The sequence below is a fragment of the Nesoenas mayeri genome, assembly GCF_963082525.1.
Source record: "Nesoenas mayeri genome assembly, chromosome: 6".
NCBI lineage: Eukaryota > Metazoa > Chordata > Aves > Columbiformes > Columbidae > Nesoenas > Nesoenas mayeri.
Window position 1 is genome coordinate 19,911,837 of NC_137545.1, and position 24,922 is coordinate 19,936,758.

Sequence of the window (24,922 nt, forward strand, 5' to 3'; positions counted from 1 at the left end):
TATGAATGAAAGTTTATAAGGTATATTGCAGATAGCAGTGGGCCTAAGTGTTGTGAGTGGAGCAAGAGACAACAGAAACATGGTATGAGAAGTAGGGTCTCTTGTGGTTAGGAGCACAAAAAGAGGTGAAACAATTTTTTCCACTGTCTTTTTTTGCAGGATTGTGAAATCAAGGAGGAGGGCAAAAAGCACTTCCTTACCCTGTACAATGTACGCTTAGATCAAGCTGGTGGAGTAGATTTCCAAGCAGCAAATGCCAAATCCGGTGCTCACCTTCGAGTGAAACGTAGGTGTCTTTTAAACTGAAATTAATTAATTAAGTGAAAACAAGGAAACAAGGTCCTCATTGTCTCTTTGGAATGGGTGGATGAATCTTTGTGCTGTATTAAACCCACAGCAATTCTTTCCAGAACAGCAACTCAAGGATTAATTACTCAAGTCATCTTAAGTTTTTAGTTAAAGAATGTCCTATATGTTTTTTAACCTTGTATATAGTTTATTCATATAGGAGAAGTAGAAAAAGGAGTTGGCCTTGAAGGCTGCTTTGTGGTGTGGCATCATATGTTATTATGAAATCAAAATAATACAAACAGAGACTTTACTGCTTTAAAGTATCATGTTAACCTGAGAGGCTGGGATCACAGTGATATCTGGGGATAGGGTTAAGGGTTTGATGGACAGGGACAGATCACACAGTTGAAGAACACTTGTTTCCCACTCCAATCCTAGCCCTTGCTATTTTGGAAAACACATGCCTTATCTAGCAATAGGCATGCAAGGCTTGGCAGGGAGACAGATGCACGGCAACTTTCCTGCTGACCTTGTTCAATTTAAAGAAACACGTTCTGCAAATAGGAAATTTTAGGTGGCCAGCCCTCCCCCTAAAAACCCAGGGTGGCCTCTTCTATTTAGGGAATTTAAAGAGCAGCATTGCGATGTCTGTCTCTCTTGAGGGAAGCCACCATGGAGATTAGTACATAAGGGCAGCAGCTCTCTCTTGGGTAGAAAGGACTGATCTGAAAATGATGTCTTCTCCTTACCAAGCTCGGGTAATTGGCTTGCTGAGACCCCTCAAGGACGTAACAGTGACAGCTGGGGAATCGGCAACCTTCGATTGTGAACTCTCTTATGAGGGAATCCCAGTAGAATGGTTCCTGAAGGGAAACAAACTGGAGCCCAGTGATAAGGTAAAGAAACTAAACTTTATTTTTCCTCATGTTTCCTCTTACTTACTCTCTTTCAACTCTCTTCCCCTTCTTTTCTCATTTACTCTCTGCCACTAAAAGTACTGAGGCACAGCAATACAGTAGTGCTACTGTGCCAAATGGTAAATCCTCAATAAATCAGATAGCATTTTTTTTCCCCCAGAAATTCCAGTATTCTGAAATACTACAAGTATTTATCATACATAGGGAAACTAAGGTTACACAATACCAGTCATTACAATAATGACTGTGTGCCTGATTCTGCTGGAGACTCAGCTACAGGGGTTCTGAATGCTTTTTGCTCAGATTAAATGTAGTTACAGTGAGAGGGTTTTGAAAGGTGCTATCAGGAAATGCTTTTTTTCTTCTGCATGCTGGGTTGCAGTCCAATTCTGCATATAAGGGGATTAAGAGGATTCAAATTCCATTTCAGGCATTTGTTCTGGCTCTCCAGATAACTTTCTGGGCAGATCTGCTTGTCAAGCACTTCTCACTAGCTATTTTTAACCCTTCGTCAAGTGCTGGCTCTTAACTGAGATCTAAGTAGGCTGGAATGCAGTCAGTCTAATATTTGAAGTTAATGGTAGGGGAAATACATGAAGAAATATGAAGAAATACATTGAAAAACAATATGAATTGATATTCTTGGGTTTATGGCTTCTTTTTCACATATTAGGCCTAAGGGAAATAATGTAGATGATAATACAAATTGGAAACTTCAGACAAATCAAACTTTCAAGGCTTTAGATGACCTAGCAATGTTTCAGAACCTGTAATATAGTAATAATACTTTGGTACATATTTTTTTCCCTTTTAAATACACTTTTTAATATATTATTTTCAGGTTTTTCTAGACCTTTCTGAGCTTCACCAAATATACCTAAATAAAGGCTATTTCATAAAAGAAGCAGAATATAGAAACAGGAAAAGAAAAACTGTTCATGGTGATAGGTGACCCTATTACAGTAGTTAAGGACAGATAAACAAAACTGAAACTCAGCAGATGATACTTGTAATAGGTAATCACTTCTGCATCTAGGAATAAAAATGTGGAAAGCTATTGATCAATGCAGTGGCTTGATAGTTGTTACTGTCTGGCAAGAAAAATATTCTGTGTTCAATATTCTGTATGATGGAACATTATTTTGTTCTTTTCTGTCTGAGCGATCATTATAATTACATGGAAAAAACATTCCAGATTTTCATTCAGTTTACACATACCGTCAAAACTGTCATTTGACTTCAACTGAAATTTTATAAAGAATAAATTTGTAGTAAACCATGTATTTACTTGATGCATCACTTTCTGCCCATTTAAAATAACCTCTTGAAACACTTCCATGACTTTCTTCAAGAATCAGTCTAAATCTGTAAGTGTTACATTTCAGCTGTTTTTAATTCAAACCATTATTTTACCTCTAGGGCTGGCATTCAGCTGTACACATGTAACCTTTATTGAAGTGACTTCTTTGTCAATATATTTGCTTGTCTTGGTCAAACATATGTTTGGCTTCATCTCAATCTCAGATGAGTATTCAATAGAACTAGTTTTCAGGGACACAGTGACCATTTGGGAGGAAGGACAGCATCTCAGTTCCTTCCTTACCTCTGAAACAAAAGTGGGTGCCTTCTCAAAAGTAACTTAAATTTTTAGTCTTCTTCCTCAGAAGCTCACTTTTCCCCTTCTAAACCAGCATGTACTACTTGATCATGTACTTCTCTGAAAATAAATAAAAATAATTCTTCAAGAGCTATGTTAAAATTTATGGCATAAATTAGTAGCAACCCTCTTAGTGGCTGCAGTGCAGGATGCATCCTTGAATCCTCCGGCTCCATGCCTAGAGAAAAGGAATGTTTGTGTAGGAGTAGCCCAATCCAAACTCATGTTTGCAAAGTAGTTTCAGCAAAAGATCAAAACGGAAATATGTTTTTTTTAGGCAGAAATTATTACAAAAATTTAATAATAGTAAGCCAAATCAACATTTACAAAAGAGTGTATGAGGGGGGTGCCAAGCCTCTTTATGTCTTTCTGAAAGTTTTTACTTTATATGTAGCCAGGAGTAATACCAACTTTTGCCCATACGTTTACTTACTTTGGTCTTTATAAGTGCATGTTCAAAATAAACATGATCATAGAATAGTTTGGGTTGGAAGGGACCTTCAAAGGTCACCTAGTCCAACCCCCCTGCAATGAGCCAGGACATCTTCAACTAGATCAGGTTGCTCAGAGCCCTGTCCAGCCTGACCTTGAATGTTTCCAGGGATGGGCCATGTACCACCTCTGTGGGCAACCTGTGCCAGTGTTTTACCACCCTTTAAAAAAAATTCTTCCTCATGTCTAACCTGAATCTCCACTCTTCTACTTTAAAATCATTACCTCTTGTCCTGTCATAACAGGCCCTTCTAAAAAGTCTGTCCCCATGCTTCTTATAGGCTCCTTTTGAGTACTGAAAAGTCACAATAACATGTCTCAGGGCTTTCTTTTCTCCAGGCTGAACAACCCCAACTCTTTCAGCCTATCCTCACAGAACAGATGTTCGATCCCTCTGATCATCTTGATGGCCCTCCTCTGGACCCTCTTCAGTAGGTCCATGTCTTACCAGGAGCTCAAGTCAGCCTCATTTGAACTTGGATAGTAGAGTCAGGTTCTGTAATACAAGGACACAAATACCTTAAAACATGGGGAAACTTAGAATTGCAATTTCTTTTAAGTGGAAGGACAAAACAGAAATTATTCTTAAAATCCACAAAGCATTTGTATCTTGAGTTATAGCTAGCATATACAAAAAGAAAGTATCGAAATTTTCTATAAAAGTAAACAACCAAACTCCACAGATAACTATAAATAGCAATGCTCTTTCACTAAATAATTATTAAATATTTGTTGTGGATACTTAAAAAGGGTTTTTTATGTACTTTATAAGGTCGTGCCACGTGCTGAAGGGAGAGTTCACACACTTATTCTTAGAGACGTCAAGTTAACAGATGCAGGAGAGGTATCACTGACAGCAAAAGATTTCAGAACTCAAGCAAATCTGTTTGTGAAAGGTAAGTCAGTCATTTTAGTTATACCATAGTCAGCATGAATGGTCCATTCATGATTCACCCTGGAATAGGATGTTAATAATAATACATATATAAAATCAGTAGGATCATACATATGATATTGGACTGTTAGATAACTTTCCTGATTGAAAAAGCCACTTACTTAAAATCTTTATACTGAGGAAAGAGGGAGATGGTGGAAATGTGTCAGATATGGGACATGCATCAGTTCATTAGGATTTCCAGGGCTTCATTACAGACTTGAACATTCAATTGGCCTCAAGATGACCCACAAATACTGGCCTTTATGGCTCCAAATGCATTTTTTCTGTTCTTCGGAGTATCCAGAAAGCTATGAGAGCACAACTATACCATCAGTCAAGTGACATAATATTGACTGACTGCAAGCTGTGTATGGCTAAAAAGTTCAAAAACTGCACACACTTCTAACTAATTTAATCATTTAAGGAAAAAATTTAAAACTATCCCTGAAGTTCAGGGAGTAACTTCAGAGTCACTGAGATCACATGGGTCAAGTTAAATTAAAGAAAACTGAGTTGCAAGGCTTTGTGATGATTTGTGAGTAAAAACCCCATGGACAAGGATATCATTCAGTCTAATCTTACGGTAGGCTAAAAATGAGGAAATTAGCTGAATTAATTGAACATGTCTTGGCATTAAAAATATAAAAGAAGCTTCAGCAGAGACATCTGAGAGCCTTTTTGGTTATTCAATCAAGGAAAATTTAGTAAACAGTATTGGACAATTTTGTAGCAGCAGAGGGATGGCTATAATTTAGACCTTTTCTATCAAAAATCTTCTTCTTTTAGAACCCCCAGTTGAATTTACTAAACCACTTGAGGACCAGACTGTTGAAGAGGAGGCCACTGCAGTACTGGAATGTGAAGTTTCCAGGGAAAATGCAAAAGTTAAATGGTTCAAAAATGGAGAAGAAATTCACAAAACAAAGAAGTATGACATAATTTCTGATGGAAGGGTCAGAAAACTCATTATTCATGGCTGCACACTGGATGATGCAAAAACATATACTTGTGATGCTAAGGATTTTAAGACATCGTGTTTTCTCAATGTAGAACGTAAGTAATTTACAATTTTCTACAAAATGTCTAAATGCTATAAACACTAGGTACTAGTATCTATGGCTGGCAATAATATCCATATCAGCAATTTATTCTTTTCTACTGGAGACTTTCCTGTACTAAAAATTGTCTTTTCTCTTACAGCTATTCGTCTTGAGTTCCTGAAACCCCTGACTGATCTTGAAGTTAAAGAAAAACAAGCTGCTCGGTTCGAATGTGAAATTTCTCGTCCGGGTGTCAAGGTCAATAATAATACTTATTAATCTGAGTAACTCCTTCAACTAGAGTATTTGTTGGTTTTGGGTTTGGTTTTTTGTTGTTGTTGTTTGGGGTTTTTTTTGTTTATTAATTGACAACTTTATTGTTTTGTTACAAAACAGTACACAACTGAAATCTAATATGAATATGTTAATAACCATGCTGATTTGTTCTAAAACAGGTGAAGTGGTTTAAGGATGGCATTGAAATCAGAAAAGGCAAAAAGTATGACATGATTTCCAAAGGTGCAGAACACATTCTTGTGGTCAGTAAATGTGTCTTCGATGATGAAGCTGAATATGCATGTGAAGCAAAAACAGCTCGAACTTCAGGCCTACTTACAGTGATAGGTAAACACAGTGTTTTATAATCTAATCTATGAACAAGAGAAAATGAGGTTTTGATGAAAGGCTTTAATCATCCTTCTAAATTCTTCTTGCAGAGGAAGAGGCTGTTTTCACAAAAAATCTTCCTGATCTTGAAGTAAATGAAAATGACACTGTAAAATTGATTTGTGAAGTTTCAAAGCCCAATGCTGAAGTTAGTTGGTTTAAAGGAGATGATGAGGTGCCTGATGGTGGCAGATTCGAACACATTTCTGAAGGCCGAAAGAGAATTCTTCTCATACGTAATGCTAATCCTGAAGATGCTGGCAAATATACTTGCAAGCTCCGAAGCTCTAGCACAACTGGAAAACTCACTGTACATGGTAAGATAGTTATTCTGGTGGCCTTGTTTTCTGGGAAAAAAATAAAGAACTAAAAAATCTAAAAATCAATAAGAATACACAACTTGGTTTGTTATCTTCAGAAGTAAATAAAAATAAAATAAAATCATATTTATCTGCAAAAATATTTTCTTTCAGAACTTGCAGCAGAATTTCTTACCAGACCACAGAACATTGAAGTGCTTGAAGGAGACAAAGCTGAATTTGTTTGTTCAGTATCCAAAGAGGCAATTGCAGTACAGTGGCTGAGAGGTGACACAGTCCTGGAGCCTGGTGATAAGTATGACATCATTTCAGACGGCAAAAAGAGAATGCTTGTGGTTAAAGACTCTATTCTAGGAGATGCAGGAAAGTATAATGTCATGGTTGGTGAAGCTAAAGCTACAGCACGCTTAACAGTGATTGGTAAGCTTTATTTTATCAATGTTCATGTACATATTTTGTTGCCTTCCTTATGCTAGATTATGTCCTATTTCTTCTATTTTCTCAATTTCAGAAAAACTGAGGATTATAACTCCTCTTAAGGACCAAGAAGTTAATGAGGGTCAAGAAATTATCTTCAACTGCGAAGTCAATAAAGAAGGTGCCAAAGAGAAGTGGTACAAAAATGATGAGGCAATATTTGATAGTGCAAAATACATTATTGTCCAGAAGGATTTAGTTTACACTCTCAGAATCAGAGATGCACAGCTGAAAGATCAAGCTACCTATACTATCTCACTGTCAAACCAGAGAGGTGAACACGTCAAAAGCTCTGCTGCCTTAACAGTATTAGGTAAATAACTTGCACTGTATTAAAATTATTTCATCATCTTACATTCAATTTCACATGAGGATCATGAGGATCTAAATTAATCACTTGGGTTTCTTTGTCTTAACAGAGGAGGATCTCAGAATTGTTGAGCCCCTTGAAGACATTGAGACCATGGAAAAGAAAACTGTCACATTCTGGTGCAAAGTCAATCGCCTTAATGCAACCCTCAAATGGACAAAGAATGGTGAAGAGATCACGTTCAGCAAGCGCATTTTGTACAAAATTGACAAATACAAACATTCACTCATCATTAAAGACTGTGGGTTTATAGATGAAGGTGAATACACTGTTACTGCTGGTCAAGACAAATCTGTTGCAGAGCTTCTCATCACAGAAGCACCAGCAGACTTCATTGAGCATCTCCGAGACCAGACTGTCACTGAATTTGATGATGCTGTCTTTACATGCCAGCTATCCAAAGAGAAAGCCAGTGTCAGATGGTACAGAAATGGAAGAGAAATCAAAGAAGGCAAAAAGTGTGTACATTTTATTATGTTTGTTAATATGCCAAACATGCTTGCTTACCTTGTTGCTTTGTCTGGAAACTAAAATACTGTGTACTTTTCTCCACTCTAAAGATATCAGTTTGAAAAGGATGGAAATCTGCACAGATTAATCATAAAAGATTGTAGACTTAATGATGAGTGTGAATATTCCTGTGGAGTGGATGACAGGAAGTCTAGAGCAAGACTTTTTGTTGAAGGTATGAGTAAATTTTAATAGTATTTATTTATTCATTATTTAGAAATAATAGAAGCAATATGCAAATGACACCCAATTGATTGACATTTCAGAAATCCCTGTTGAGATCATCCGACCACCACAAGATATTTATGAAGCTCCTGGTACAGATGTCATCTTCACAGCTGAGTTGAACAAAGATGGTGTGGAGGTCAAGTGGTTGAGAAACAACATGATTATTGTCCAAGGTGATAAACATCAGATGATGAGTGAAGGAAAAGTCCACAGGCTGCAGGTGTGCGATATAAAGCCCCGTGACCAAGGGGAATACAGATTTATTGCCAAAGATAAGGAAGCTAGAGCTAAGCTTGAATTAGCTGGTAAGTTGCTTGCTTTGTGTTTCTTTTATAGTATCTTTTATTAGTGAATTAACTACTGTTGTGGTTTAACCTGAGCTAGCAATACAACCATGATAGCCACTCACTCACTCTCTCCACTTCTCCCCACCCCAATAGGGGAGAAAATCGAAAAGGGAGCAGAAACTCGGACTGAGATAAACACAGTTTAATAAAATAACAAAATACTAATACACTACTAGTAAATATCTATATAAAATAGAAATAAAAGATACTCAAGGCATTTTCTCATGAATTCTGTCCACAACTGAGCAGCCAGTCCCAGGAAGCCACAGCAGATCCTGAAAGAAAGGAAAAAGGCAAAAAGGCTTAGAGGCCTCTTCAAAATGGCAAAAAGCCAAACTAAATGTCCTGCACAAAAACTCCCCCAGCTCTGACAAAAAGCGAAAAAGCAAGAGCGAGAAACACCCAGTGAGAGAGAGAGCGGAAGGTGTCCCCTCCTCCTTAAATATGAAGCATGACACTAATAGGATGGAATGCTCTTATTGATCAGTCTGAATGTCAGTCAAGCTCTACCCCATCCATGCCTCACACCTGTGGGTAGAGCACTCAGAGTGTCCTTGACCCTCAGACCAGACCAATTAAAAACATTAACTCTGTGCTGGGGTGTTTTCTCTTGTTCTCAAACTAAGTCCAAGTAATGACCGTGCTAGCTATGGAAAGGTTCCTAACTGCACGAAGAAAATTAACTCTTTTTCAGTCAAACCAGCACAACTACTTACCTAATTCTTTTTTGTTCTTTCAAAGAGTCTAATTAAAATGAATATACAATCAGGCTGAGACAAGTGCAAGTCTGTTAAACTGTATGAATTATAATTCATTTTTTATTATACCACACTGATCCAACTGTTGAGGAAAATATAAGTCACTTTTCAGTGTCTATATCAAAGAGCATTAATTGAGCTTAAAGGAGACAGAACCTTTTCATTAGGTCACTGCAGATCTAAAACGTGAAAATTACTTGGTCTACTCATTTCAGTCACCTAAGAAATTTAATTCCTGATTTGTCTATTTTACATGATCAAACCAATAAAATACATTAAACGAGTGCTCAAAAAGCAACTCCCTCTTCCCCGATTTTATAGGAGGACACAGTACATACTGAATTTCTTTCCCTGGAGCAATCCAGTGAGTATACGAAGGATTTGCTTAGAATTCACACAACAGCCCCTTTTCTATGTTAGCTTTTTTGCTGACTACACAAATACATCTTATGTATATATATATATGTAAGTACTTACTCATCACATTTGTCTTTCTTAGCCGCACCTAAAATCAAGACTGGTGATCAAAACCTTGTGGTTGATGTTGGGAAGCCTTTAACTATGACTGTTCCATATGATGCCTACCCAAGAGCAGAAGCTGAATGGTTGAAAGGGGAGGAAAGTCTGCCCACAACAACTGTAGATACAACAACTGACTGCAGTACCTTCAAAATTTATGAAGCAAAGAAATCAGATAAGGGAAGGTACAAGGTTATTCTTCGAAACAAACATGGCCAAGCAGAAGCATTCATCAATGTAGACGTCATTGGTAAGTATTCCCATTATTAAAACCTTGCTTACATTTATTTAAGCCAGAGGAATAAAAAGGAAAAAGGAGGAAAAAAAAAAAAAGAAAAAGAAAAAGAAAAAAGGAAAAGATGCAATACCCTAAAATATTGTCATGTCTTTGTTAGATGTTCCAGGTCCAGTTAGAAACTTGGAAGTCACTGAAACTTATGATGGTGAAGTTGGCCTTGCCTGGGAAGAGCCAGAAAGTGATGGTGGAAGTAAAATATTAGGCTACGTCATTGAAAGACGTGATATCAAGCGTAAGACTTGGATTGTGGTCACTGATCGTGCTGAAAATTGTGAATACACTGTTACTGGACTTCAAAAAGGAGGAGTTGAGTATCTCTTCCGTGTCAGTGCACGAAACAGAGTGGGCACTGGTGAGCCAGTGGAAACAGAGACACCTGTGGAGGCTAAGAGCAAATTTGGTGAGCAAAATTATAAAAAAATTCAGTGTTTGATGACGCTGTAAGAAAAGCAGTACAAACTCTAACAACAGGTAAAAAACACATAACTTGTTTTTCCTTTTTCTCCCTAAAATAAAATGTAGAAGTTCCTGGTCCTCCTCAAAATGTAGAAGTCACCGATGTAAACAGGTTTGGAGCTACACTTACCTGGGAACCACCTGAGTATGATGGAGGATCTCCGATTACTGGCTACGTTATCGAACTGCGTAACAGAGCTTCCATCAAATGGGAGCCAACTATGGTCACTGGAGCTGATGAACTGTCAGCTGTCCTGACCGATGTTGTGGAAAATGAAGAATATTTCTTCAGAGTAAGAGCTCAAAACATGGTTGGAGTTGGCAAACCAAGTCCTGCCACACGTGCAGTAAAAATTATGGACCCAATCGGTAAGTATGCAAGCACTGATTGTGATTGCATTAGGAGACAGGGACATTTTGAGTGTTTATGTATTATGTGTGTGTTCAATTGAGAAATGTGTGCTGCAAAAACCATGTACAGTTTGATTTTTCCCACTTTTATCCTTCAAACATATCAGAAGTACCTTGCTACCATTTGGTTTAGTAAGAACTCAAAGTATTTTTGTACTGAAATTAGGATCCAACCTCAGTTTCAAAAACTGGTTTACAAAAAGCTATGCAAAGGCTTTTAAAGAGTACTTTAAGGTATAGACTGCTGATATGCAGAACCTTATTCCTTTTTCAGTTGTGAAAATGTGTTTCTCTCTAATTATTTTCAGGGAGACCAAGTCCTCCCATTAACCTTGATCATTCAGATCAAACTAAGTCATCAGTGCAGCTCACATGGGAACCTCCTCTCAATGATGGAGGAAGTCCAGTCTTAGGCTATATTGTTGAAAGGCAAGAAGAAGGAACAGACAAGTGGATTCGCTGTAACCCAAAACTAGTACCTGCTCTTACTTATAAGGTAGGATGCTCTGTTCATCAACAAACTATTCAATGTGTAGGTCATCTTTTATAGCAGTTACTAAATGGTTCTTTGCACTTTTTAGGTAACTGGATTGAAAGCAGGATCCAGGTATTACTACAGAGTCTCAGCAGAAAATGCAGCTGGTGTGTCTGACCCAGCAGAGGCTATTGGGCCATTAACTGCAGATGATACTTTTGGTAAGCCATATGCTATTTATTAAAGTTAATTAATCAGACAAGACACACAATTGAAGTGCATTTTGTGGGTAATATGTATGTTTGTCACCACATAGTTGATGCCAGCCTTTGAAATTCTGAGCTATTTTGCCTCCATTACAAATTCTGCAGATAATCAGCTGCACTATTAGGTAGAGACCTATTAGGTTTCCTGAAGAGCAAGGCATGACCTTTTGCCTGGCTTTCTGGAAGATAAGAGAGAAGGAGAGAATGACAGATAAAATAAAATAAAATAAAATACCTAAACAATACAAATTTTTTAGATTAAAGGGTAACTTAGATCTCCGACTTGATAATGCTGAGCTGCCTTATTGTCTCACATGTTTCTAAAAACTGTTCAGCCAGGGAGAGGTAGGGAGTTGATAAGCCACAGCTGGGTCTAGATAGCTCCATCCTGAAGGCCGAGATCCAGTCAGAATCAGCCTCTCAACACATCTAGCCTGAGCCATATTCAGAACATCTGAAAATATTTCATCAAATCTCTTTTCCACGTTTTCCAGTTGGACCTACAATGGACCTAAGTGCATTTAAAGATGGGCTGGAAGTTATTGTCCCAGAGCCAATCAAGATCCGTGTTCCTATCACTGGCTACCCTGTGCCAACCGCCACATGGTCTTTTGGTGACCAAGTCTTAGAAGAGGGTGATCGTGTAACAATGAAGACCACTGCCTCCTTTGCAGAACTTGTAATTACTCCAAGTGAACGTCCAGACAAGGGAATTTATTCCCTAACATTAGAAAACCCTGTGTCATCTGTTTCAGGAGAAATTGATGTCAATGTCATTGGTAAGTGGACATGTATATATTCTAGCAATAACATTCCATATTTGTCTTGCTAAAATGTAATTAGGTTAATGATGTGAAATCACACAACTTTCAGTAAACCAAGTATATTTAAAGATAAACAAAAACTAGAAATCCATCCTCAAAAAATCTCTTGTCTGACTTTCAATATCCAACTTTGCTGTTTCAAGAAGAATGACTAAGAAGAGTAAGTCTTCTGGCAGATAGATTACATAGATATCATCTGATAAACGCCAATTACAAAATAATAAATAAAATTTCTGTGACTTCCAGCTCGTCCAAGTGCACCAAGAGAACTTAAAGTTATAGAAATAATCAGGAACACTGTGCAACTATCATGGGAACCTCCAGAAGATGATGGTGGAGCTCCAGTTACTGGCTATGTAATTGAAAAGCGTGAAGTAAGCCGGAAAACATGGAGCAAAGTAAGTTCATTCCTTCTCATTTCAATTTCTCTGTGCTATGTTGTCTCCACATGTGCTACTGAATTTTGTGTCTTATTTTGATAGTTGCCCTTTGGAAATAATTTTTTGAAATACATTGGAGCCTATCTTTTCCTTAGGTTATGGATAATGTTGTTGATCAAGACTTCACTGTACCTGACCTCATCCAAGGAAAAGAATACTTATTTAGAGTTTGTGCATGCAACAAATGTGGCCCAGGAGAACCTGCATATATTGATGAACCTGTAAATATGTCAGCACCAGCAAGTGAGTCCACTGTTTCACATTGGTGCTGATTTTCTGTTTCTGAAATATTGCTGATTTTCTTCAAAGTAAGATTAAAAAACATCTTCCTTAGACTGGTTTCTAAGATCCCATGTTTTTCATTTTTAATAGCGGTGCCTGATCCACCAGAGAATGTTAAATGGAGAAATCCAACATCAAAAGGAATCTTCCTAACATGGGAGCCTCCCAAATATGATGGTGGTGCCCGCATTAAGGGTTATCTTGTAGAAAAATCCCAACGTGGCACAGACAAGTGGGAGATATGCGGGGAACCTGTTGTTGAAACAAAGTAAGTAAATTATCATCAGAAGGTATATTCTTTCAACTAACTGAGCCATCCTCACCACTTTAAATATTTGGATTTTATTTTTTTTTTAACAGAATGGAAGTAACAAAGCTCAAGGAAGGAGAGTGGTATGCATATCGGGTTAAGGCTCTGAACAGAATAGGAGCTAGCAGACCGAGTAAGCCAACAGATGATATTCAAGCTATTGACGCAAAAGGTAATTACTTCAGTCACTGAATTACAATAACTGCTTTGTTTTTACCAGTCTCTGAAATACTGTTTCTACAACAATGTTTTTGTTCTCTCCTAAATCAGAGGCTCCAGAAATTTTCTTAGATGTGAAGCTTCTTGCTGGACTTACTGTGAAAGCTGGAACTAAAATTGAGCTGCCAGCTAAAGTAACTGGACAGCCTGAGCCACAGATTACATGGACGAAGGCTGACAAAATTTTGAGACCTGATGACAGAATCACTATTGAAACCAAACCTAATCATTCTACAGTCACTATTACAAATAGCAAGAGGAGTGACAGTGGAACCTATATTATAGAAGCTGTAAATTCCAGTGGACGTGCTACTGCCGTTGTTGAAGTTAATGTTCTTGGTATGCATATGTTTTAAGTTGTTTATAAAAATCATTAGTAATGTACTGAGGTGTGCAAGCATAAGGTTAACATTCACATCTTGTCCTCTACAGATAAACCTGGTCCACCAGCTGCATTCGATGTATCAGAAATCACAAATGAATCCTGCCTTCTAACATGGAATCCTCCACGAGATGATGGGGGTTCTAAAATTACCAACTATGTCCTTGAGAAAAGAGCTACAGACAGTGAAATATGGCACAAGTTGTCATCAACTATTAAGGATACAAAATTCAGAGCCACCAATTTAACGCCTCATAAAGAATATGTGTTCCGAGTCAGTGCTGAGAACATGTATGGTATTGGAGAGCCAGCAGAGTGTAACCCTATCATTGCAAAATATTCATTCGGTTAGTTAATTAAATTAATGTTAAATTTTTGCTATATTTTCATGGGAAAAAATAGACATATGTGTGATGGGTTTGGTTTTTGTCTTTTTTTTTTTCATGTGTCAATTTATACAGATCCACCAGGCCCCCCAACAGGTGTCAAGCCTACAGAGGTCACTAAAGATTCAGTCACTTTAACATGGAATGAACCAGATGAAGATGGTGGCAGCCCCATAACTGGATACTGGGTTGAAAGATATGATCCTGAGCAAGATAAATGGATAAAATGCAATAAAATGCCAGTGAAAGATACAACATTCAAGTAAGACTATAGCGATTTTAGTCTGAAATAGGTCACAGAGACACAAAAATGTAACAGTAGACTTCTAAACAAGTTTTATGTTGTTCTTGCTCTTTTTTTTCCTTGCTTTCATGAGTTTAGATCCAACTAACATCTGATGGCATACTTCTTTTGATGATTAATTTTAAAGAATAATATCTTTACAGAAAAGTAAATAATCTCTTTTTCTTAAAAAGATATTATGCTTAATAATTTCTGTGCTATGTGATTATTCATAAAACATTCTAAAAAAGCAGGCATAGCCATCTCAAGTATCAATATGCCAAAAACCTGGGGATTTTTTCTCCAGATACTTATATTAACTAACAACCATGTAACACAGAAAAATGCAAGATGGCTCTCAAAACATTGGTTTCTGTGTCATGGTGCACCATTTTAGTGTTGACAATATATCTATTTTGAATGTTCACCATTTCATAAAACATCATCAGCTGTAATTTGGATATTTTCAGATATTCCAAGTAAACGGTAGTATGAAAAGTATAAAGGATAATGTTTTAGGCATGAGTTAGTGCATAGATCTAGTTTAATCCAATTTAATGTTTCTTTCCAGAGTTAAAGGTCTTACAAATAAGAAGAAATATAAGTTCCGTGTTTTGGCAGAGAATCTTGCAGGACCTGGAAAACCAAGCAAGGAAACAGAGCCAATCTTAGTGAAAGACCCAATTGGTATAATAAACACATTTTTAATAATTTAATGACAAAAAAAATTCTTTATTTTCAATCACATAATTAATATTGGACTCCTGTCTAGATCCACCATGGCCTCCCGGAAAGCCAACTGTGAAAGATGTTGGCAAGACATCTTTAACCCTGAACTGGACAAAGCCAGAACACGATGGAGGGGCAAAGATTGAATCTTACGTCATCGAACTATTAAAGACTGGAACAGATGAGTGGGTGAGAGTGGCTGAAGGAGTTCCCACAACTGAACACTTCCTCAAAGGGCTTATGGAGAAACAAGAATATTCATTCCGTGTAAGAGCTGTGAACAAGGCTGGTGAGAGCGAGCCCAGTGAACCCAGTGACCCTGTGCTGTGCAAGGAGAGGCTCTGTGAGTATTATTTCAGAAAGTGCTGCTGCTGCAAATACATTCTCTCTGTCTTTTAAAAAGCCCCATGTCTGTCTGTCCATGTAGGTACCAAGTGAACTCTTGCAGGGTTTATGAAAGATTAGACTCTCCCATGCTTCAGCTATGAAAATACAAATTTTTAATAGTTTGGGTATATTCCCTGTCTTCCAAGATCTTTGATGGGAAATACACTGACCTTTTTTATGTTCTTTTTCTATTTTACAGATCCTCCTTCACCACCACGGTGGCTTGAAGTTATTAATATTACTAAAAACACAGCAGATCTTAAGTGGACAGTACCAGAAAAAGATGGGGGTTCTCCAATTACCAATTATATCGTTGAAAAGAGAGATGTAAGGCGAAAAGGCTGGCAGACAGTTGATACAACAGTGAAAGACACAAAGTACACAGTAAGCCCACTGACTGAAGGCTCATTGTATGTGTTCCGTGTGGCTGCTGAAAATGCCGTTGGACAGAGTGACTATTGTGAAATTGAAGATTCCGTGCTTGCTAAAGATACTTTCAGTAAGTTTCAAATTTGCTTACTGAGCGATCAGTAGAAACAGATCAGATGTAATGGATTCCTATTTTTCTAATGTGTGTATTTTTTTCTTTAGCAACCCCTGGGCCTCCATATGCTCTTACAATAGTTGAAGTGACAAAAGGCCATGTCGATTTGAAATGGGAACCACCTAAGAATGATGGTGGCAGACCAATTCAAAGGTAAGGTTGTTTTAAGTTTGTGTAGTGTTTCCTGTAGATGAAGATCTTTTAATGATCTTTTCTCAAAATGGTTACATTTTAAGGGGACAAACATGATAGAGGTGGATTGATGTATAATAAAAGAGAAGCCATGTCATCAAAGCAATTAAGGGTTTGAATTTAAAACACAGAAATTATGCAAACATAAATAACCTAATGTGCATGAACAATTAATGTGTGTCAATGTCCTCAAAACAGTTTGTAATCAAATCAGATTAAATTGAACTGTATATAAAATTTTTAAAAATTAATGCAACCATAGGCTCCAATTCTTCCAGAGCTGTAGCCACTTAGACCCACCCACCACGTAATATTTTTATGTTTTCCTTCTACCCTAGTTTATCATTGAAACTGTAAACACTGAGCTAAAATGAAGCTTTATCTCTTTCCAGTTCATTCTCTTCATTACACTTTTCACATAGACTGTTTTACTCCGAGTTGCTTCTAACTTATTCTTTTCTTTGGTTTCTAAAGTATCTGTCCTCTGAAATTCACCTTGAACACCAGTTAGTTTTTTCCTCTTTATGTTTTCACTCTTCCTCTCCTTCGCAATCACAGTAAGCATATCTTAAACAAACTGACAACTACAGAGATCCACCCAAAGCAACATGCCACCCAATTCACATTACTTTCCCATAGCCTACCACAGGCAGAATCGTGACAGCTGAGTAACTCATGGATTCTAGTATCTACAAATATTCTCAGTGGACTAACCACTGAGATCCAAACTAGCAAAGATACAAGTATAGCTTGAAAGCTCTTTTACCTCTGCAGAAGTTCAGGAACTGGATTTCAGAACTTGGCCTGTCAATAATGTCAGCCCCATTACGTCCATGACCTACCAGGACTAAGGAGCTGATGTGTGAAGTAAAATTAATTGAATCTGTCACTCATGACTCTCTCTACTTTTCTGTTGCCCAAACTATTCTAATCTGTCTTTATCTGTTTTGTTGAGCAAGAAGTCTGAATATTCATGTTTCAAGTGCCTGATGTTATTTTCCCCAATTTATTCAGATACGTTATTGAAAAGAAAGAAAAACTAGCCACTCGCTGGGTAAAAGCTGGCAAGACAGCTGGTCCAGATTGCAATTTCAGAGTGACTGATGTCATTGAAGGTATAGATGTACAGTTCCAGGTTCGTGCAGAAAATGAAGCTGGCTGTGGTCATCCCAGTGAACCAACAGACCTCATTCATATTGAAGATCCAACAAGTAAGTAGTAGTGTAATATACAGAGTATGGATTATAGAAGCAGTGTACTGTGTAGAATAGATAATCTGGGAGAAAAAAATGACATAATTCTTTTCAATTTCTGCAGGCCCTCCTTCACCTCCTCAGGATTTACATGTTACCGATGCAGGTCGAAACCATATTTGCATTGCATGGAAACCACCTGAGAAGAATGGTGGAAGCCCTATTATTGGGTATAATGTTGAGATGTGCGAAGCAGGAACAGAAAAATGGATGAGAATCAATTCCCGTCCAATAAAAGATCTAAAATGCAAAGTGGAGGAAGGCGTTGTTCCAGACAAGGAATATGTGCTGAGAGTCCGAGCCGTCAATGCTGTTGGAGCTAGCGAGCCATCAGACATCTCAGAAAAAGTTGTTGCCAAGGACCCAGACTGTAAGAGCAGATTTTTTTTTTTTCAGATCTTCATAACTGCAAAAAGAATGGTGTTGGGCAACTTTCTAGTAATGTAATGCTTACTTTTACAGGTAATCCAACCATTGATCTAAAAACTCGTGACATTATTGTTGTTAAAGGACAGAAATTAAGTATTCCTATACCCTTCAGAGCTGTTCCATCCCCAACTATAACATGGCACAAAGATGGCAAAGAGTTGAAAGCTGGTGACAGGACAACAATGAAGAGTGACTACACCTCTGCATTGCTCGAAGTCATAGACAGTGTTCACGCTGATGCTGGTGTTTATACTATCACACTGGAGAACAAACTGGCATCAACAACTGGCTCAGTCAATGTCAAAGTCATAGGTAACTAGGCCTCTTTCATTCTGAGAAAGATACTTATCCTCACTTGGGTCCTTCAGCTGACAGAAGAAAGGAACAGATAAATCCCTTTTCTGCCGTGTGGAGGAATCACTTCAACTGAGACACACCTAGATTGACCTAAAGGCATTAACGTTACAAAATGCCACAAAAAAAAACGCTTTGCCCAAACTTGGTCTCACTAGTTGGTAGCTGATCAAAACCCAATTATTACGAATAGTCATCATATAAATATAAAAAAAAGCCTGTAAGAATTCTGAGTATTTTTCACCTTTAGAAACTGTGTAGCCAACATTTGTGGATTTGGTCTGCTTACTGCAAAGCAAAGAAATGCAATATAATTTAATATTTCTAGGAATACAGTTTCCCATCTATTTAATTAACTGATTTTATTATTCTTATTTAAAACAGGTCCACCTGGACAGTGTAAAGACATTAAGGCAAGTGAAGTAACTAAGAATTCTTGCAAAGTCTCCTGGGAACCTCCAGACTTTGATGGTGGTACTCCTATTCTGCATTATGTTCTGGAACGAAGAGAAGCTGGTCGTAGAACATATATCCCAGTCATGTCTGGTGAAAATAAGCTTTCATGGCAAGTCAAAGATCTTATCCCAAATAGTGAATATTACTTCCGTGTTAAAGCTGTCAATAAGATTGGAGGAGGTGAATATCTTGAACTAAGAAACCCAATCATTGCAGAAGACCCAAAACGTAAGGTTTTTTTACTACTAAATAACCTCATGAATTTTAACTAAAATCACCATGCTTTATTTTCTCACATGATACTTCTTTTGCTACTGTCCCACAGAGCCTCCAGATCCTCCTGTTGACCTTGAGGTCCATAATCCAACATCAAAATCAGTAACACTTACATGGAAACCACCCCTGTTTGATGGTGGAAGCAAGATTATGGGCTATATAATAGAAAAGCTTACTAAGGGCAAGGAGAGGTGGGAGAGATGCAATGACTATCTGGTACCTCTATTAACTTATCCAGTGAAAGGTCTTGAGGAAGGAAAGGAATACCAGTTTCGTGTTCGTGCTGAGAATGCTGCTGGCATCAGTGAGCCATCACGGATTACTCCTTTTGTGAAAGCTGTGGATCCTATTGGTATGAATTTCTCATTTGATTGTTTGTAGAAATTGCCAAGCATCCTCAAACACATTGGAAGATTCTACTCTCCATTTTTTTCATTCTGTGTTATTACAGAGGCTCCGAAAGTCTTCCTTGCTGCAAACCTACAGTCTGGCCTTGAGGTGAAGAGAGGTGATGAGATCATACTTGAGGCACATATTTCAGGGTCACCTTACCCATCTATCACTTGGCTGAGGAATGATGAAGTTGTCAGACCAGAGGAAATAAAAAAGAGACTAACAACTTATACAAGGAAGAAGAAGGGTGAAGCTGAAGAAGAGGAACCTTTCCAACTTTCACTGCCAGAACGCACGAGTATTGACAACCATAAAGAAGGAGAGTCTATACTATCAGTTCGTGACTCTATCAGAGCTGACCATGGCACGTTTACAATTAAAGTGGAAAATGATCATGGTGTTGCAAAAGCCTCATGTGAAGTTAATGTGTTAGGTATGTAATGAATACACTCGAAACCACCTAGTTTTTCAAAGTACTGGGTAAGAAGTGCATAAGGTGAGTACTCATCATTTTTCATGCTCTACTGACAGATACACCTGGGCCTCCAGTCAACTTTGTATTTGAAGATGTGAGGAAAAATTCTGTCATTTGCAAGTGGGAGCCTCCCCTTGATGATGGTGGAAGTGAAATCTTGAACTATGTACTGGAAAAGAAAGACAATACAAAAGCTGAAATGGGCTGGGTCACTGTTAGTTCAACACTAAGGCATTGCAAATTCCATGTAATGAAACTGATTGAAGGAAAGGAATATCTCTTCCGTGTATTTGCTGAAAATAGAGTTGGACCAGGACCACCATGTGTTTCAAAACCAATGACAGCAAAAGATCCTTTCTGTAAGTTTTAATTTTGAACTACAACTTTTTCACATCAGAATAGTGACATTCTCTGTGCTTAATAGACTACTAGTCTTACCAAAAGGAAACCACTTCAAGTTTGATTACTGATTGCAGTTAAGAATCAAAGTTTCTAGGAAAGAGAGTAGAAGAACTGTTAATGAATTTAAATTAGTCATTTCTCATATCTTAGTCCTCTTTTAGCTTCAAGTAAGCTCTGAAGAAGAGGGCAATGATGACAAAATTATATTTCTTTTTTTCAGCTCCACCAGATCCACCTAATAAGCCTGATGTGCAAGATGCTACCAGCAACAGTATGTTGGTTAAATGGAATGAACCAAAAGACAATGGCAGCCCAATCATAGGATATTGGATTGAGAAACGTGAAATTAATAGTACTCATTGGGCTCGAGTCAACAGAAACCTCGTGAATGCTCTGGAAATAAAAGTGGAAGGACTGCTGGAAGGATTAACTTACATCTTTAGAGTATGTGCTGAAAATGCAGCTGGCCCTGGCAAATTTAGTCCACCATCAGATCCAAAAACTGCACAGGACCCAATAAGTAAGTAGCTTAGAAGAAGCTAATAGCAGACAGGTGACAGAATGAAATTCATAGCTTTTAACTTTGATTTACACTTATTTACAGTGCCACCTGGTCCACCGATTCCAAGGATTGCTGATACAAGCGCAACTTCTATTGAATTAGAATGGGAACCTCCTGCATATAATGGTGGTGGAGATATCACTGGTTACCATGTATACAAACAGCTCATGGGAGTAAATGAGTGGTCTCGTTGCACAGAGAAGCCCATTAAAGTTCGACAGTACACTGTTAAAGAAGTCAGAGAAGGTGCAGACTATAAACTCCGTGTTACTGCACTTAATGCAGCTGGTGAAGGACCACCTGGTGAAACTGAACCTGTAACAGTTGCAGAACCTAAAGGTATTGCAATTGTAGTATTTTCAAGAAATTTCCAGCTACCTGAAAGATGTTTTGGAATCTCTCCCTTAAACTAATGAACTATTTCTCTCTCTTCTGCAGAGCCTCCCACTGTTGAGCTGGATGTTTCTGTCAAAGCAGGCATTCAGATCATGGCTGGGCAAACTCTTAAAATCCCTGCTACTGTGACAGGACGTCCTACTCCCACCATTGAATGGGCTGTGGAGGAGGGTGAATTAGACAAAGACCGAGTTGTTATTGAAAATGTTGGCACAAAATCTGAGTTAACCATTAAGAATGCATTGAGAAAAGACCATGGAAGATATGTAATTACTGCTACCAATAGCAGTGGTTCCAAATCTGCAGGAACCAGAGTAGAAGTATTTGGTAAGAAAAATATTTTCTGAAATCAACTGAGAAATTATTTTGGTAAGATAATCTTTGGGCTTTATCCTACTTGTTTGATTTTGTTTTTCAGATGTTCCTGGGCCAGTCCTTGACCTAAAGCCAGTGGTCACAAACAGAAAGATGTGTTTGCTTAACTGGTCTGATCCTGAAGATGATGGTGGCAGTGACATCATAGGCTTCATTGTTGAACGGAAGGATGCCAAAATGCATACATGGAGACTAGCTATAGACACAGAGAGATCTAAATGTGATATTACAGGTCTAGTTGAAGGGCAGGAATACAAATTCCGTGTTAGTGCCAAGAACAAGTTTGGTACTGGTCCACCAGTTGAAATAGGACCCATTCTTGCAGTTGATCCATTAGGTAAGATGACTAATTTTATGGGGTTTTTTTAAACAATTTCTTATTATAGGCTAATAAACCAGTATTGTTGTGTGGACTGCTTTCTATACAGAAAGTGCATTCACTGTTCTACTACATGGATAAGGCAGCTGCCTTAGATTAATTGCTTCAGTCAGAACTGAATCAGTCCTGTAAAACCAATGTGAATCTTTATGTAACAAAATACTGATATCTAATGAGATGCTACTTGTTGCTTTTTTATCCACATACATGAGAAATTTTATACTATCCATAACCATCCTCAACTACTTTGCATACAAAAGCTATGGCCTTAAACAACCAGAGCTACTGTATTCATATGATTAAAAATTCTCTTAATTTTTAAACTTTTTTTTCATTATGATTTATCTATGTTAATAGGTCCTCCAACGGCACCTGAGAGGTTCATGTACACAGAGAGGACAAAGTCAACTATTACACTTGATTGGAAGCCTCCGCGTAGTGATGGTGGCAGCCCTATTTTAGGATATATTGTTGAGAAGAGGAGACATGATTCAAAAGACTATGAAAGAGTTAATGCAAGGCTCTGTCCAAAAACATCTCTTCTCGTTGAAAAACTTGATGAACTTCATATGTATGAATTCCGTGTCAAAGCTGTCAATGCTATTGGAGAAAGTGAACCATCATTGCCACTCAATGTTGTTATACAAGATGATGAAGGTATATCTGCTTTAAAGAAATCAATACAAATATCTCCAGAACACTGTAAGGAAATTTCTCTGTTTCATCTTCATCTTCACTCTGTCATTTTTCTTCTTGTTTTCAGTACCTCCAACTGTAACACTACGCTTGGCTGTGAGAGGAGATACAATCAAAGTGATGTCAGGAGAACCAGTTAATATTCCTGCTGATGTGACAGGTCTGCCAATGCCAAAGATTGAGTGGGACAAGAATGAAGTTTTAATTGACCAAACATCCAATGCACTTAAGATAACCAAGGAAGAAGTATCTAGAAGTGAGGCAAAAACTGAACTTATCCTGCCTGCAGCAGTGAGGGCTGATAAAGGCACTTACACTGTGAGAGCTACCAATCGTCTTGGCACTGCATTTCGCAATGTGCATGTTGAAGTGTATGGTAAGGATGCGACATTTTAATAAAATGACAGCTAATAAAATGATTTTTTCCTTTTTCTTAATGTAGTTCTATGCTCTGTTGCTTTCATACAGATCGCCCTTCTCCACCAAGAAACCTTGCTGTTTCCGATATTAAAGCAGACTCATGCTATTTAACATGGGATGCACCTCTTGATAATGGTGGCAGTGAAATTACGCATTACATTATTGAGAAACGTGATGCTGGTAGGAAGAAATCCGAATGGGAAGAAGTCTCCAAAAGTGCTGTTGAGAGAAGATTTGGGGTAATTTATAAAACAACTTTCTTACATACTTCAGTATGCATAAAATATAACAATAGTACTAATGAAAACTGCTACTTGCATAGATATCAGTGCTCATGCTCTGTTTAGACTCCAGAATTACTGGAGGAATGTTACCCGTCCATGTATGTGTGTTTTCCTCATGTGACAAAACAAAAGAAATGGTTCTCTCTTGCTACTTTACTTAATCTCAGCTGAGTTTAGAAGACGTCTTTCTTTCAGTTTCTCAGCATTATACATAGCTTTACTACATGCAAAAAGAAACATGAAGACATTTTTATTTACGTTTTGTCCTATGCACTTGAAATAAGAATACCCTTAGGGCATTAGATATAGCTGTTTAGTCCATAAACATAGGTATATCAATGAGATTTCAAGGCAGAATTTAAAGTGAAAACTGCTGCATAACTTCAAATAAGTTTATTCTGTAAGTAGCCAAGTGTTAATGTAACTCTTATTTTTCAGGTATGGAATCTTGAAACAGATGGGAAATATCAATTTAGAGTCCGGGCTGCAAACAAATATGGAATAAGTGATGAATGCCTCTCAGAAAAAGTTGTTATTAAGAATCCGTATGGCCTTCCTGGACCTCCTGGAAAGCCTAAAATTTTAGATCGCACCAGGTCATCAATGCTAGTGACTTGGGAGCCTCCTTTGGACAATGGTGGCAGCCCAATAACTGGCTATTGGTTGGAGAAGAGAGAGGTGGGAGGCGTCTACTGGTCACGTGTTAACAGGGCTCCAGTAACAAAACCATCAGTAAAAGGTCTAGAGCACAATGTGCTTCGTTTGGTTGAAGGTGTTGAATACCAGTTTAGAGTTATGGCTGAAAATCTTGCTGGAATTGGCCCTCCCAGTGAACCATCGGATCCTGCCTTAGCAGCAGATCCCATATGTAAGTATATAAATTGTATTACTATTTTTAAGGGCTATATCACACCAGAACGAAATGTTCTACTACTATTTCTCTAGAATTTAATTCAATTAATCCAATGCTTTGTTTTCATTAAACCAAAACTAATATCTTGACACAAAGCAGTTTGCTGATCTGCTGGTTTTCACCATTTTAAAAATAACTATCTTTATTTTTTTACCTCTTTTATGAGCCTTAAACTGTGATTGCACCATTGCCAATTAAACTTGAGTTCAGAATCAGATTTTTATATTACTGTTTTTCTTTACTATTAATGAGTTCAATCTCTATGCTTTGTACCTTAAGTATCCTTTAATAATATATGTAGTGTATGTAATTAGTATGCATGTTCTAGGATTGTACACTATGTATGACAGAAGAAAATGAAAATACTTTCCTTCTTCTAGAAACTATTCAGAAAAATAGGCAGGCACTAACTCTCAAGTAATTTTTACTTGCTCTTGTTTTACAAG

The 24,922-nt window shown here is 37.7% G+C and overlaps 1 protein-coding gene across 1 annotated transcript in view; it reads left to right on the forward strand.

Annotated features, from left to right (window-relative positions):
• Nucleotides 1-24,922, forward strand: part of TTN (titin) — a gene marked incomplete at both ends in the record, with an annotated part of 239,913 nt that overhangs the window by 145,989 nt on the left and 69,002 nt on the right. The window contains 44 exons of the mRNA XM_080346387.1: nucleotides 160-286; nucleotides 1,045-1,187; nucleotides 4,130-4,253; nucleotides 5,081-5,347; nucleotides 5,495-5,592; nucleotides 5,790-5,958; nucleotides 6,051-6,317; nucleotides 6,474-6,740; nucleotides 6,832-7,110; nucleotides 7,217-7,625; nucleotides 7,728-7,852; nucleotides 7,944-8,210; nucleotides 9,510-9,779; nucleotides 9,925-10,227; nucleotides 10,350-10,652; nucleotides 11,003-11,190; nucleotides 11,276-11,390; nucleotides 11,930-12,214; nucleotides 12,506-12,657; nucleotides 12,795-12,942; nucleotides 13,072-13,249; nucleotides 13,342-13,463; nucleotides 13,562-13,849; nucleotides 13,943-14,239; nucleotides 14,354-14,540; nucleotides 15,133-15,248; nucleotides 15,334-15,633; nucleotides 15,877-16,176; nucleotides 16,269-16,374; nucleotides 17,428-17,624; nucleotides 17,731-18,036; nucleotides 18,129-18,407; nucleotides 18,834-19,133; nucleotides 19,231-19,533; nucleotides 19,633-20,007; nucleotides 20,106-20,408; nucleotides 20,672-20,971; nucleotides 21,056-21,352; nucleotides 21,452-21,736; nucleotides 21,828-22,121; nucleotides 22,521-22,820; nucleotides 22,927-23,235; nucleotides 23,328-23,518; nucleotides 24,002-24,431. Of these exons, the coding sequence (XP_080202513.1) occupies nucleotides 160-286; nucleotides 1,045-1,187; nucleotides 4,130-4,253; nucleotides 5,081-5,347; nucleotides 5,495-5,592; nucleotides 5,790-5,958; nucleotides 6,051-6,317; nucleotides 6,474-6,740; nucleotides 6,832-7,110; nucleotides 7,217-7,625; nucleotides 7,728-7,852; nucleotides 7,944-8,210; nucleotides 9,510-9,779; nucleotides 9,925-10,227; nucleotides 10,350-10,652; nucleotides 11,003-11,190; nucleotides 11,276-11,390; nucleotides 11,930-12,214; nucleotides 12,506-12,657; nucleotides 12,795-12,942; nucleotides 13,072-13,249; nucleotides 13,342-13,463; nucleotides 13,562-13,849; nucleotides 13,943-14,239; nucleotides 14,354-14,540; nucleotides 15,133-15,248; nucleotides 15,334-15,633; nucleotides 15,877-16,176; nucleotides 16,269-16,374; nucleotides 17,428-17,624; nucleotides 17,731-18,036; nucleotides 18,129-18,407; nucleotides 18,834-19,133; nucleotides 19,231-19,533; nucleotides 19,633-20,007; nucleotides 20,106-20,408; nucleotides 20,672-20,971; nucleotides 21,056-21,352; nucleotides 21,452-21,736; nucleotides 21,828-22,121; nucleotides 22,521-22,820; nucleotides 22,927-23,235; nucleotides 23,328-23,518; nucleotides 24,002-24,431 (10,669 nt within the window). The remainder of the gene's footprint in view (nucleotides 1-159; nucleotides 287-1,044; nucleotides 1,188-4,129; nucleotides 4,254-5,080; nucleotides 5,348-5,494; nucleotides 5,593-5,789; nucleotides 5,959-6,050; nucleotides 6,318-6,473; nucleotides 6,741-6,831; nucleotides 7,111-7,216; nucleotides 7,626-7,727; nucleotides 7,853-7,943; nucleotides 8,211-9,509; nucleotides 9,780-9,924; nucleotides 10,228-10,349; nucleotides 10,653-11,002; nucleotides 11,191-11,275; nucleotides 11,391-11,929; nucleotides 12,215-12,505; nucleotides 12,658-12,794; nucleotides 12,943-13,071; nucleotides 13,250-13,341; nucleotides 13,464-13,561; nucleotides 13,850-13,942; nucleotides 14,240-14,353; nucleotides 14,541-15,132; nucleotides 15,249-15,333; nucleotides 15,634-15,876; nucleotides 16,177-16,268; nucleotides 16,375-17,427; nucleotides 17,625-17,730; nucleotides 18,037-18,128; nucleotides 18,408-18,833; nucleotides 19,134-19,230; nucleotides 19,534-19,632; nucleotides 20,008-20,105; nucleotides 20,409-20,671; nucleotides 20,972-21,055; nucleotides 21,353-21,451; nucleotides 21,737-21,827; nucleotides 22,122-22,520; nucleotides 22,821-22,926; nucleotides 23,236-23,327; nucleotides 23,519-24,001; nucleotides 24,432-24,922) is intronic.